Raw genomic sequence first — 15,781 nt, forward strand, 5'->3', positions numbered from 1 at the left:
TTTGTCCACTTATTTGTATATATCATTTAAAAAAACAAACTGTGCTCAGAGCCTGCAGATTGCTTGGAGAACACAAGGCAGGTCATAAAACGTGCCTAACCACGTGTCGATATGGCAAGAAACTATTGGTAGCCCTTATTTTAAGAAGTGTGTGTTAAATGATGTATATTTCTCATTGGATGGAGTACGTTTTTTGTTGATCTTATCTTAACAGAACAGAAAACTATACATATATGAATGTGCATGTTTGAATGTGTGTGTGTGTGTGTGTGTGTGTGTGTGTGTGTGTGTGTGTGTGTGTGTGTGGTTGTGTATATTTTCATATTTCATTTCTTTGGATGAGAAGTAAAATAAATTCCCACGGTGCATAACAGAATCTTAAGACGTCTACTTCAAAAGTAGCAACTGACTTGACTGAGGTTACCACAAGCCTAATACACTAGTGATGAACTATCAAGAAGAATTAGCATCATTTGAATTTTTACATTTTCTTTTTTATTCTTGATTTCTTTTGGTTTCACTACATACATGTATGCATGTGTGTGTGTATGTGTGTATATATATATATTTATATATATATACACACACACATATATACATATACACACAGGTATATCTATGCATGTATATAGAGAAATAAATACACACACACATACACACACACGTATACCTAAGTATATGCACACATACATCCATATATACATGCATACATACATACATATGCATCATGTGATGCCCGTGTGTGCTGATGAGATGGAATGTCTACTGTCATAGAACATGTATGAAGAGAGGAATTGAAAGGTGAATGTAAGCTTTGTACAGTAGAAGCCAAGGGATGGTGGTGGTAGTGGTGGTGGTGGTGCTAGTAGCAGTGTTGTTGTTGGTGGTGGTGGCGTTGGTGGTAGTCATGGCAATGGATGCAGTTTGTGGTAAGGAAGGACACAGCACCAGAATGCATTCTCCTCCCCACAGCCTCCAGAACTACCATCAGCTAAGGAAGAAAGAAAAATATATATATTTATTTATATATATATCTGGAATACTGGAGATGATTGAGCAGCAAAAAAATTGTTTGTTTTTCATTTTTCCAAGGGTCAGGGTAGATATTCCAGATTTTTGACAGGCAATATTAATCATGCATCTCGCTTGGCTAATGCAGAACAACAAATGTTGATGTCGCTTGAAACACCGTTACATGCAGACTGCAATGATGTTGCTTCACTGCCGATCGAGTTTGAAAGAATCCTCAGTGGCAGCATCAGTAACAAGATTGGGATCTGTTAACATCTGGACATCGTCGATATCCAGTGGTACCAATCCAATTTTCAAAGCTTCCTCTTCTGGTAAGTAATCGGCGTCAAAGTCATTAAACCCAGTTATTGCATTACCAAGCTCTCGAGCAAAATCTTGCCTGGACAAATCATCAGCACCTGGATAATGAAAGAAAGAAACAAAAAATTGTATGAGAAACATTTCAAGATCCAGAAGTTTGTATTTTAGTAAAAAATATTTCAAAGATGCAACAAAAGCATGAAACAGATTTGTTTCTTAACCTTTCAAAATTAGACCAGAAAAGTTATGCCAATGACTTCTGTACAATCAACATGGAATCAAAGAAATAGTTATTGAAATCAGTTTAAGATATCCCAAAATTTAACTAGTAAATGTTATATCTACAAGATTTTAGCATAATAGTCGAGAACATTGAAATTTTGCATCTGAAATCTAAGTTCTGGGTTCAAACGCAGACAAAGAATAGAACATTCAAAGACAACTGGTGAACAAACCAAATGAAATGCAAAGTACAACATAGAAGCATGAAGAATAAGGTCAACAAAACAATTTCTGGGTTTTTTAAAAAATTATTCCAGAGAGAAAAAAAATTTTTTTCCACACAGTTACAGTAGCAAGGTATGAAAATAGCTCATTAGTTTTCCCATTATGAAACCAGCTATTAATTCCAACAGCACAGACAGAGACACACATACAACAAACACATTTCTATGTCTGTTTTCAGCTTTGACATGTGTTAATGAGGAGATGGGAGGGAATATTTCATGGTTAGATGCACTTCATAATGTCAACCACTCAACTATGGAATGGGAATGGCAGTTATTTTTTCCAGTTAAGTCACCTCTGGTAAATGGTGCCACACATTTTCTCCAAGACAACACAACAAAATTCTTCTTCTGGCATCAATTACATATTAAAAACAAATTGATTCACTAGATATTAATCTCATCTTTTTCTGCTGTTTATCAACACTTAATTAACTCCAAATATTATCTAATCATCGTCTTTAGGAGCAATATAATGGGGATGAACCACTACCACTACCAACATAAGAGTACCATTCGGGCGGCATTAATAAGCGTAGATGAAGGCAATGGATTGATAGAATGATTAGAGTTGGAAAATGTCTTATGGCATTCATTTCAGCTCTTTATGTTCTGAGTTCAAATCCTGCTGATGTGAACTCTACATTTTGGGAGGGGGTCAATAAAATAAAGTACCAATCTAGACTGGGATCATAGTCATTAACTAAACCCCACTCACCACAATTTTGCAGGCATTATACCTAAATTAGAAATCACTAATAAAATTAAATGCAAAGGGGTAAAGTGATGGCTACAATACTGTGCAGTATATATTTAGTTACATCCCTTTACATCCTGAGTTCAAATCTTGGTGAGGCTGATTGCTGGAGTAAACCCATTTATTGCGGCTATCTACGCAATCTGTTTCCTATAAGACACTGTTTTGGTCATTGCTGATGGAAAATGTAAAGGACATTATTGTGGCCTAAAAATGGAATCCCTGATGATTTATTTGTCTGCAACCAGAGAATTTCAACATTCTGCCCAAGCCCAAACCTATTTTATGCAAGAGAGGAATGGCTATGACAATTTTGATGCTAGAGTTGATGTAGTACCTATTTCATTTTAATTAATTTCATTTAAACTATTCTAATAATAATGAGAGAGTCATGAACATCATCACACAACCTACAAATCAGAGTTCTTGAGGTTGTCAGTGCGGAAAACAAAATCAAATTTCTATGTAAAATTAGAGTTGTTTCATTGATGACAGTGATGTTAGACTAAGTCTGTATTTATCTGGGTGCATGTCTTACAGATTCAGTCCATAGTGTTACATCTAATACCACCTTCATTTTTAGTTCATACAATTCTGCATTTTCTTAATGTATACATTTATATGTGTATGTTTGTGCACATTATTTTTGTTGCAGTGAATGAAATTTGATGTGCTTTTAACTACTCTATGTCGTCTTGCTTAAAATGGATTTACAGACGCTTTTAGCTGCTCTTTGGTTTAAAAGGGTTAATGTGCATGTAGTGTTTATGGAGCAGAAATAAATTGAAATACATAACCACACCCAGCCATACACATGACAAACATACTTTACTATAAGATGTGAAACAGTTGAAGATGAACAACTAACCTCACGTTAAACAGGTAACTGGTTTGTCATGTTATGTTCAACCTCACAAGAAGTGTGTGCATGCGTGTGTGTGTGTGTGTGTGTGTGTGCGTGCGTGCACGTGCACTATTGGTATTGATTTCTTGAAATGACACAAGTCCAGATTTATAACTGGTATAGTGTGGCAAGTATTGCAAATAATAATGTACAACAATAACAACCAGAAAAGGAGAAATAACATCATATAATGCATCTCTAGACCAAATACCCAATAATACACTAAGACATGTCACAGATGCTTCATACACTAAGATGCATCATAAGATCATCTGTTCATACAGAACCTAACCTCAAGCATAGTCAAGATAAATCAATATCAAAAAGTAGGGTTAATAAACATGTTTTCAGAAGAAGATTCTCCTCCCCTTTCTTTTAAGAAATAAATGATTTCCTTCATCATTTACTTCTTTCAAATCATTGACATTTCATATTTTGTGAGTGTATCAATATATACACACATATGCGCACACATATAATATGCATCTCTCTCTATATATATATGTGTGTGTGTATATATGGATATACATACATGCACATACATATGTGTGCGTGTGCGCGCGCATGATATTAAATAATTTTAAGTAACAGATTATAACTGAAGAAACTTTTAGCCAAAATCAAAAGCTCAGAATGTCACAGTTGTGTAAATCTAATCTTTACTCTCTTTGATAATCAACTAGTCCTCTTACCTCTCTAGCTGCAACAGTGACCAAATTCACAGACAAATCTTTAGTTAGCCTGGGTCTACAGTAAAACAAACTTGCCCAAGGTGCCATGCAGTGAGATTGAAACCCAAAACCATGTGGTTAGGAATCAAACTTCCTAACCACACAACCATGGCTATACCTATATAGCAGCAAAGTTTTCTCCAAATCAAACCCCAAACACTTTAAACAGGGACACAGTAGTACTAAAGATCTGCCAAAAGCTGGGGTAGTCATGGTTAAAGTGCTTTTGATCTGGCACTGTCGCTTACGACAATGAGGGTTCCAGTTGAACCAACCAACAGAACAACCTGCTTGTAAAATTAACATGCAAGTGGCTGAGCACTCCACAGACATGCGTACCCTTAACGTACTTCTCGGGGAGATTCAGTGTGACATAGAATGTGACAAGGCTGGCCCTTTGAAACATATGTACTATTCGTTTTTAGCAGCTGAGTGGACTGGAGCAACAGGAAATAAAGTGTCTTGCTCAAGGACACAATGTGCCACCAGGGAATCAAACTTGCGACCTTACAACCATGAGCCAAATACCACTAAGTCGCACACCCTCATGCTTTTGATTACAGTTTTGCTAAGAGAAACTAAACAACAATACCACCATAACAGTACCCAAGTATCCAACTTCACCCAACCTCCAATCACCACCTCTTCATGATTTGTTTGTGGTTAATAGCATTGATTCAAAGACACAAAACAGAGATCCACTAATTTAAAGATACAATAGAAGAAGAGAAATGGAGAGGGCTGTGACTTACACCTGCTTTTCTTTTTGTTCTTTCATCAAAGATTTAATTGTTTTCTGAAAGTTCCTGACCCAGTTTTGACAAGGCCACCCACTCCTAGTAGTCAAGTTTTGGTAGTGTCCCCCCCCCAGTCACTGAGAATGCTCCAAGCTGTACTATTTCATAGATGAAGCATCAAGTGTTTGCCTTACTTCACGGGAAATTTAGAGCATCTCAAGTGACTGTGCTTTTCGTGCCATCATACCTTAATGCTTTAGTGTTTAATCTGGCCATATCAGGCCCATATATTCTACCTGTTTTATGTTCAAACCAAACGGATCTGGCCTCTCACACCTACCCTACAATGTTATTCTAAAAATAAACAATCACATCATAGAAATCTGAGAGCTACAAATAAATGTTTGATTGACTCAAAACAATATGAATAAATAAGCATTACATTTGAGAGAGGAATCTGAATATTAAAGGGTTAAATAGTCATTACAACTGTATAGCTTAGTTCAAAAGTTTATCTTTTCATTGGTTCTACTTGGAATAGTCTCTGTCACACCCATTCACAGATCTAGTCTGTGACTCATTCATAGAAACTCCCAATTGTCTATGTTTACAGGCTTCTATCTCCACTGACTTCTTGAACAACATATAAGCAACTGATGTACAACAATAGTGTAGAAGGGTGCATACATTTGTGAGAATGGGTGTGCATGTGTATGCTAACATGTATATGTGACTGCATATTTATATACAAAATTATAATACTACAAGTCAATGACAAAGGCAAAATATTTTCAGGTTCAGAACACCTTAAAATTCCACTAATACATATAAATTTAATACTACCAATAATAACAACAATTATTATTATTATTTCAAATGTTTGCTACAAGGGAAGCTTAGGGAAGGTGGGGATGAGTTGATTACATCAACCCCAGTGTTCAACTGGTACTTACTTCATCAATCCCGAAAGGATGAAAAGCAAAGTCAACCTTGGTTGAATTTGAACTCAGAATGTAGCGACGGGGGTGAAATACCGCTAAGAATTTCATCCAGTGTGCTAACAATTCTGCCAGCTTACGATCTTAATAATAATAATAATAATAATGGTTTCAAATTTTGCCACAAGGGCAGCCATTTGAGGGGAGGATATAAGTTGATGACATCAACCCCAGTGTTTCACTGGTACTTAATTTATTGACCCCGAAAGGATGAAAGCAAAGTTGACTATGGCAGAATTTGAATACCCGAAACTTTGGGGAGGGGGCTAGTTGATGACATTGACCCCTGTGCTCAACTCGTATTTATTTCATTGATCCTGAAAGTATGAAAGACAAAGTCAACCATGGCAGAATTTGAACTTAGAACATAAAGAGACGAAATGCTGTTAAGCTAATGATTCCAACAGCTCATTGCCTCAATCATAATGATTTTTAACAAGAGTCTAAAGCTACACACACTGAGGGATGGGTATAGGTGATCAAACCCCCTCCACTACTTGACTGGTAACTGTAATTTTTTCTTATTTTACCAACCCGAGAGGGATGAAAATTAAAGATAAATTTGGTGGAATTTGATCACAGGATGTAAAGAAATGTAACAAATTACCACACTGCATTCCCCCATCCACCCCACCTCCAACACTAACCAATTCTGCTATTCCCTGCTCTTTGAACAACAGAGGTGACAAGGACGAAGATGATGAAGTATTAGATAGTAATTACTCTGAATTTTAGTCTCACCTAAAATATCTAGTGATATATTTTCAAGTGATAACACTTCTGTACCATATCTAGCACTCTTATGTTGAGAGAGAGAGAGAGTTAGGTTCAAATACTCCACCCCTTCATCCTCTTGGATGACCTAAAATGGCACACAGTTGAATAGTTGACAGCTTGTAAAATCTCTTCAGTATTGCTGGGAGATTTAGTGAGGACATTAAATTATCATTTGGCCTTGGCAATCATAGGAAGTTGACAATACAGGAGACAGAGTAACATAGCAAAGTAACGAGTCAAACCAATGATTTGTAGCTCTATAGAAATGGAGATAATACAGGAGATGGATAACACTGCTTTTTATTATAGGTAATTAAACATAGATGAAAGTACGAGAGAGAGAGAGAGAGAGAGAGAGAGAGAGAGAGAGAGAGAGAGAGAGAGAGAGAGAGAGAGAGAGAGAGCTATGAAAATGAGAAAGAAGAATTCTGAGCAGCAAAAGCATTATCACTGCTATTAGCACATTTACAATTGCAGACATAGAATATGGCTTTGAAGAAATGGACTGGAACATGATAGAATTAGATGTAACAGATCACAGCACTAGAAACATATGAAGACAAATATCAGATGCCACAGAACAAATTAGATTATCTGGCTGCTGGTGATGATAAGTGAACACTAGCACCAATTGACGCAACAAGATATCTAAATATTGGCAATGTATGCGAGTAATTGAAGACACTGTCACAAGTAGGGGCCAGTGGTGAAAGTGGACTGGTCAGTGTTGAGCTCCCAACATCATTTACATTGTGGGAGGAAGGAGAGAAAGATTTAAAAACCAAACTGTGCTATTTTTATCCGGTTTCAGTATTATATTTACAAATTTCTTCTTACTGTGTTGTTCAATATGATAGAGCACAGCTCCCAAGTGAACCATGATCTAAATCTCATCAATTAATTCGGTAACATAGCAATTGTGCATGTGTGTGTGTGTGTGTGTGTGTGTGTGTGTGTGTGTGTGTGTGTACCCATATATGCATATTTGTTGGGATGCTAAGCTAATGTTAGGAACATAAATTGTGACTAAGGTTTGGTAGGAGATTTTAATTCAGAACTTTTGAAATAAGATATTTGTACTACAGAGCCAGGGGCAGTTTCAGCCGGATTGGTATCAAAAGGGTTAAAACAGGAAATCTATACCACCCCCAAAAACCAGGGGTCTTGGGCAGGTTGGTATCAAAAGTACTCTTTGATGGCAAATGCAACTGGAAAAAGCCACAGAACTGCTAGAAAATCCCCAACAGAGAAATAATTTCTCCTTAATGGCACTGTTTATGATCAAAGCAAAGTACTATAAGAAGAGTACATTCTGATTGTTTAGTTTTGTAAATCTAGGCCAAATAGACTGGTGCAGACATGCTAACAAAAGTATAAGCCATCTGTGATACAGTGATTGAATAAACCCTTAATTTCTTTAGCAGAATAACTTCTACCCCTGCCCCAAGCTAGCTTTTAGTCCACCTATTTTGATAAGTACATTGATAAATATATTAATGTCATAGCTGACAAAATACTGTTATTTTTATAATCTTGTGACAAGAATATATATATATATATATATATATATATATATTTACACACACACTCTATGGCTCTTGTAACGCCTGTTTTTCCATGTTACCATTAGGCTGGATGAAGAATTATTTCAGGCAGGATTTTACAGCCAGATGCCCTTCATGTTGCCAACCCTTACCTGTTTTTCATATGAGGAATGTTTTTATTCCACATCATCATCATCCAGTGTTTTAAATCCAGGTTTTATCCCCGTTAATGGGGTAGCCATAGCAGATCTTTGAAAATGTATAGTAACCAACTGTGATGCCAACAAGGAATATCAACATACAGTTACATTGACACACAATGAAACACTCTCTATAATTTTTGTGCACCAAATTCTCTCATAAAGCATTCATTTGATGCTTTTGAGCTATCGAAGAAGACAATTACTAAAGAAGGCACTTACCCACAGCTGTGCAATGGGGCCAAACCCCAAATCACATGTTTGTGAAGCAAACTTCCTAAACTGCATACCTGTGTGTGTGTGTGTGTGTGTGTGTGTGTGTGTGTGTGTGTGTGTGTGTGTGCACGCGCGCGCGCGCGTGTATCTGTGACAACCAGTGCTGACTTGTTTACATTCCTGTAACTTAGTGGTCCAGGAAAAGGGACCAACAGAATAAGTACTGAACTTAAAAATTAGTACTGGTGGTGGTTCATTCAACTAAATCCTTCAAGGTGGCACCCCAGCATGGCCACAGTCTAATGACTGGAACAACTAAAAGACCAAACACACACATGTACGTACATATGTATGTAGTCAGCAGCTGGGTTCATGCCTCAGCTGACAACAGTAAATCAAATCAAGTCTTTTGGTTTTATTAAATTTTTAAACAATGCATATTAAAAAAAAAAAGAAAATCTAAATCCTGTGTAATCCAAATGTAATCTCAGAAGAGTAATCAAAGAAGAAAGGGGTCTAAAGAGCAAAATCAAGAGCATAATTATTATGTTTATAACATTAGTTTTTTCTTCAAAGGGCCGCTTCAAAACCTAGAATGCTTTTCATTTTGTATTTCCTTTGTTTTCTTTAGATATTATTTGTATTTCTTTCTCTTCTTTTTTTCTTCTTAGCTTCGTTTCCAAGACTACCCCACATATTTTTTTTGTTTGTCTGATGTCCTGTTAAAATTTATGGAAAGGATATTTGGAATATTGCCACAAAATGATACAAGCTCAGGTTTCTTATTTCGAACAAATAATGAATGCAACCAACCCTAATTCCCTGATCCCAGCTGACATAATGGTAGAGATCATGTGACACCCTCGCATTCAAACAATGGAGAACATTTCCATTTGATACTGTTTATTCATTTGTCATGGTCCCATAGAAAATTAGACTGACCAAGATAATCCGACGGATATTTTAATATTCTATCTCCATGACACACATGTTCGTTCTTCTCTCTCTCTCTCTCTCTCTCTCTCTCTCTCTCTCTCTCTCTCTCTCTCTCTCTCTCTCTCTCTCACACAAAGTTTGACTGAAGTTATCCATTTATAACAGTCTATTATCCAAAACTCATGAATTTTCTGTAAAAATAAAAATAAAAAACAGGAAAAAAAAATTCATCAAAGTAAATATAGCCATACACACACACACACACACACACATAGAGTATGCTGATGTATAAGATACATTTTATTCTTAAATGTAATAAAAAACTGCAATGTGTCTAATGCAACTGTATTATGGATGGGATATCCAGTGCGTAAGTGTATGATGAAACACTGAATTTGTATTTTCCACAAAAAAGTAGGAGGTTGTCTTATGTAAGAGTGCATCTTATACATCAGCATATGCAGTGTGTGTGTGTGTGTGTGTGTGTGTGTGGAGAGAGAGAGAGAGAGAGAGAGAAAGTGAGAGATGGATTTCAAATCAAATTGTTGTAAGGTTGAAAATAGCCAAGACTAAAGTAGTACTAGTTAGTAGAAACTACCAAAGTCTAACAGTGTCAGAGAAATAATCATGATCAGTCTACATAATGGAAGAAAGCAGATGCTCAGTAGTGCACGGTAATGTTGAAATGTATGTGTGTGAAAGAGAGAGAAAGAAATTTTATATTATATATCATCATCATCATCGTCGTTTAACGTCCGCTTTCCATGCTAGCATGGGTTGGATGATTTGACTGAGGACTGGTGAAACCGGATGGCAACACCAGGCTCCAATCTAATTTGGCAGAGTTTCTACAGCTGGATGCCCTTCCTAACGCCAACCACTCAGAGAGTGTAGTGGGTGCTTTTATGTGCCACCCGCACGAAAACGGCCACGCTCTCTCTCTCTCTCTCTCTCTCTCTCTCTCTCTATATATATATATATATATATATATATATATATATATAGGCACATCTCTAGTGCTGGTGCTACAATACACTCAATAATGTGGTTGGTGTTGAGAAGGACATTCAGCTGTAGAAACCATACAAACAAGCTGTAGTCTCTGACCTGTTAAAGATTGCTTAACTCTAAATGATATCAGACTTAGAGCTTGAGAGCTTGTCCAACACATACCAGTTGATTTATGATGACAATGATGGTGGTGCTGTTGTTGTTGAAATACTGTGAGACCTGTTCATTACATGCCTTGATAGAAAATAGGTCTTAAATGATTCCTATATTTAGGAATAGCAACAGAAATCACTCCTCATTGAGGAAGGAGAGAGTGACAGAATAAAAAAATGAGCCAAAGTGTGTTTGGCTGATTCTGTCCAGTAAATATAATCAGCAGATTCAAACTAAACAGGTCTTCCACAATGGTGGTCATACAATGTAGAAAGCCTGTTGCAAGTAACATCAGCTGATAGTATTAGTTTCCTTTAAATATATAAGATGAAAAAGCTTTGTGCAGAGTTTATCATGTTTCATGTTGAAAAACAGTACTAGAGCAAAATGTGATGAGTATAAGGAGGAATGTGGTGATGAGTATAAGGAGATGGATGTGGTGAGTGTAATGTGGTGAATACAATAGGAATTGTGAGGAGTACAATGGATCTGATGAGTACAACAAATGTGTACACACAGAGATATATGTACTACATGAACTTGCATGGCTGTGTCTATATTTAAGATTAGCAACAGAAATCACTCCTCATTGAGAAAGGAGAGAGTGACAGAGTAAAATATGAAGAAAGAGAGAGAGAGAGAGAGAGAGAGAGAGTGTGTGTGTGTATGATGGGGAGTAGAGACCAGGACCTCTATAGTGCCAGCTTTCAGATAACTCCAAAACAGTGTAGCTGCTGCCGTTGTTGTCATAATAGTAGTAGTAGTAGTAGTAGTAGTATTGGGCAGACAAATATTTCCTTTGTGAAGCAAAATACAGAATATAATGCAAGAATGAGAAACAAAAGAGAATCTGGAAATGTTCAGGATTCAAGTCTTTTGTTAGTTATCATGGTGGTGAATTCTTCCACCATACTTGCCAAGGACAAGCATGCCAACTACTTTTTCATTGGTGTCAAGGTAACAGGAAGGGAGGGATGCTATGTACAAAGACTACCACTCTACATTACACACACACACATCTATAGACATACACATACAAACACACACACACACACACACACACACACACACACACACACATATATATATATATATTGATCAATCAATAAATAAATATTTTAATGATCATGCCTAAATCTCACAAATAGTCAATTATCTGCCTTTTTTCAAAACAAAAAAGTTCAACAATCTAAAGATTCTTTACCTGAATCAAAATAATTAATCAAGAAAAGGGTAAGGTGCCAGACATATTTTTTCTTAGAAGGTATATTTGCAAATGATGGTGAACTAGTTATGGGAATGAAAACCAAAATGAACATTCATAAATCTTGCTCATCATCATCATTTAATGTCCACTTTTCCACGCTTGCAGGAGTTAAATTTTCCATGGTAGGATGCCCTTCCTGTCACCAACTCTCACCTCTTTTCAAGCTAGGTAATATTTTCCCATAGCTAGACATTTTTTTCATGGAAGACTGGAAATGAACAACCTCCCTTGTATGACAGTGATGCTTATTTACAACCAGCAGGTGATGTTCTAGACAAGGTACACACATATATATATAGTGGTGAACTTTCAATTTCTGTTTACCAAATTCACTCTCAGGAACTTAGTTGGCCTGGCATTATAGTTAGAAGACACTAGGGTGGTGAGCTGGCAGAATCGTTAGCACGCTGGACAAAATGCTTAGCAGTATTTTACCCGTCACTACGTTCTGAGTTCAAATTCCACCGAGGTTGACTTTACTTTTCATCCTTTCAGGGTCGATAAATAAAGTACCAGTTGAGTACTGGGGTCAATGTAATCGACTGCCCCCCACAAAAAAAAATTTCAGGCCTTGTGCCTATAATAGAAACGATTATAGTAGAAGACACTTGCTCAAAGTGCTGCACAAAAGGACTGAGCCTAAGACCACCTGGTTGGGAGGTAAGCTTCTTAACCACACAGCCATGCCAGTGCCTATCACCAACGTCATTGAGAAATGTAAAATTACCCCAAATATTCTATTTTCTCTAATATAATAAAGAATAACAGAATCAGAGCATCAGAGAAAATAAATTGTGATATTTAGTTACAACATTTTATGTTCTTAGTTCACCCTGTCAAAGTCAACTTCACTTTTCATCCTTTTGGAGTTGATTAGTGCTAGGGCCAATCATATCAACAACTTCCCATTTTATCAAAATTCAGTTTTGTTCCTATGTCAGGAACCATTAACACTTAAGGTGGTAATCCAGCAGAATTGTTAGCATGCTAGACAAAATGCTTAGTGGCATTTCTTCTGGCTTCACCTACAGAGTTCAAATATCACCAAGGTCAACTTCATCCTTTTGGTACTAATAAAATAAGTACCAGTCAAGCACTGGGGTTGACATAATTCATCAGCCTGCTCCAACAAAAAGTTTCAGACCTTGTGCCCACAGTAGAAAGCATTTTAATACCAACCAACGTAAGTATTACTATCATCATATATTCTTTTCTACTCTAGGTACAAGGCCCAAAATTTTGGGGGAGGGGGCCAGTTGATTAGATCGACCTCAAAACGCAGCTGGTACTTAATTTATTGACCCCGAAAGAATGAAAAGCAAAGTCGACCTCAGCGGAATTTGAACTCAGAATGTAGCAGCAGACGAAATACCGCTAAGCATTTCGCCTGGCGTGCTAACGTTTCATATTTCTTTATTGCCCACAAGGGGTTAAACATAGAGGGGACAAACAAGGACAGACAAAGGGATTAAGTTGATTACATCGACCCCATGCGTAACTGGTACTTAATTTATCGACTCCAAAAGGATGAAAGGCAACGTCAACTTTGGTGGAATTTGAACTCAGAACGTAATGGCAGACGAAATACCGCTAAGCATTTCGCCCGGCGTGCTAACGATTCTGCCAGCTTGTCACCTTACTATCATCATATATTACTATATTTAATCATCACCATATATTGCTATAATTAAACCAACATTTTCCAAATGATGAAAAGCGTCTAATATTAACTGCTCAACTGCTTCTATTGAAAGTAAATATCGAGAATATTGATAGTTATTTTCAATGGAGGGAGATCAAGACAAACAGAAGTAGATATTTCTCACTAGAAATACAATGTAATACCCAGTATAATGTAATAAAATTATGGGGGGGGGGACACAACAAAATTCCTTAGATCTTTGAAATGAGAAGAATTACATCAGTTGTTAATACTATCTCAAAAACAAAAGAGATATAAAAATAAAGTAGAATTATGAAAGTGATACTGTAGAAAATATAATAAATAAATAAAACAGTCGACATAGCAACAATAAAAAAAAACAACAACAAAAGAATAGCCATTTAAAATATTTTAAGAAATGAATTAAGATTTTAATGTAAATTACGAATGACATTACAGCACCAGTTTGAGACACAATGGCAACAGGTCCAATGACAAGATTCAAACCATAAATTTATCACTCATTAAATGAGTACATTATCAATTATCTAAACTACAGTGTGTTTGCCACTTCATTTTCTCAAATTAGCTATTATAAATAGTTTCTGCTATTTGAAATCTACAACTTGGTTTCTTCATTTAACATTCATGCTAGCAATGAGTTGGATAGGAATGTATTTGAAGCAGATGATTAGAGCCAAATGCTCTTCCTGTCATCAGCCCTTAAGGGATTTTATTTATCCGACACATTTTGAAAGTGTAGAGTGACCAATCATAATCCCAACAAGGAATACAAATGTCGATATTACCGTTTGCTCAAGCAAAGCTGAGGGACATTATTATTTATGCATATTTGCACATGTACACTGTCCCCATACTGCCGTCACCACCACCACCACTACCTTGTTGTTGTAATCATCATCGTTTTATGTCCATTGTCCATTTGGCATGGATTGAAAAGGTTTACTTACCAACATGAATCCGGGAGGCTTCATTTTGGTTGTGTTCGGTTTTAGGTAGGTTTTTATAGTTGGATGCCCTTCCCAACACCAACCACTTTATAGAGTGTACCAGGTGCATTTTTTTGTACAACCAGTAATTCAAAGGTGTCATGTCTTTGACAATACTAAAGGGTTCTCACAGTCTCATATACACACATATCATCATCATCAAACATCCACTTTTCCATACTTGCATGGGTTTGATAGAATTTGTGGCAGATTTTCTACAGCCAAATGCTTTTCCTGTTGTCAACCTTCACCTGTTTCCAAGCAAGGTAATATTCCCCATGGCCAGGAATATTTTTCTTGTACTTGTTTACAACCATCACACACACACACACACACACACACACACACACACACACACACACACACACACACATTTAGCCCCAGTTTCCATTTGACAGTTTTCTTTTCCTATGTCTTTCTTCACTGTTGGTATTTTGAATTCCTTGATTGTGTAAAAGCACATGGTGTAATGTTAAGAGTATTCAGCGCATAATCATAGAGTTATGGGTTCAATTCTTGAACCAGGCAAAGCATTGTATCCTTGAGTATAGCACTTAATTTCATATTGCCTTAGCTCTCACAAAGTCAGAACAAAGAGCCAGCATAAAAGCTACAAGTCATTTTTTTCGATACTCTGCCAATCCGTAGCTCTTAATAATAATAATAGTCAGTTCATTGAAACATTATTTAAAAATAAATGAACACTAAAAATAACGAGAGCAGATTGGTGGTTATGAACTGTGAAATTTAGGTAGCTGAAACTACAAGCTAACAAGAGGAGGTGGTGGTGGGGAAAGAAATAGGATGTTGTCGAAATGGATCTAAGTGAAAAAGTGTTGTTAGTGGCATTTCATGATTGTAACAACTAACAATGTTAAACCACTCCTTTTATTAGAGGCTGAGCACTGTGTGTGTGTGTGTGTGTGTGTGTGTGCGCGCGCATGTACGTGCATGTGTGTGTGTGCTATTTCAATTTTATTGTTGTTGTTCTTGTTACTTCAGGCAACCTCACTAAAATATTAGATCTGTTTACTGGTCT

General features: G+C 36.6%; 1 protein-coding gene across 15 annotated transcripts in view; it reads right to left on the reverse strand.

The window, feature by feature from the left end:
• Positions 1-254: 254 nt before the first annotated feature.
• Positions 255-15,781, reverse strand: part of LOC106881030 (CREB-regulated transcription coactivator 1) — a 170,834-nt gene continuing 155,307 nt past the window's right edge. For 10 of the 15 annotated variants that reach the window (XM_014931226.3, XM_089361214.1, XM_014931222.3 and 7 more), the window contains one exon: positions 487-1,430. In XM_014931226.3, coding sequence (XP_014786712.2) covers positions 1,219-1,430 — 212 coding nt within the window. In that variant the 3' untranslated portion in view covers positions 487-1,218. Of the gene's footprint in view, positions 1,431-15,781 lie in introns of all 15 variants that reach the window. The other 5 variants (XM_089361220.1, XM_089361219.1, XM_089361216.1 and 2 more) reach the window with 1 other exon arrangement.

The sequence above is a fragment of the Octopus bimaculoides genome, chromosome 12, assembly GCF_046866305.1.
Source record: "Octopus bimaculoides isolate indiv1 chromosome 12, ASM4686630v1, whole genome shotgun sequence".
In the NCBI taxonomy this organism is placed as follows: Eukaryota; Metazoa; Mollusca; class Cephalopoda; order Octopoda; family Octopodidae; genus Octopus; species Octopus bimaculoides.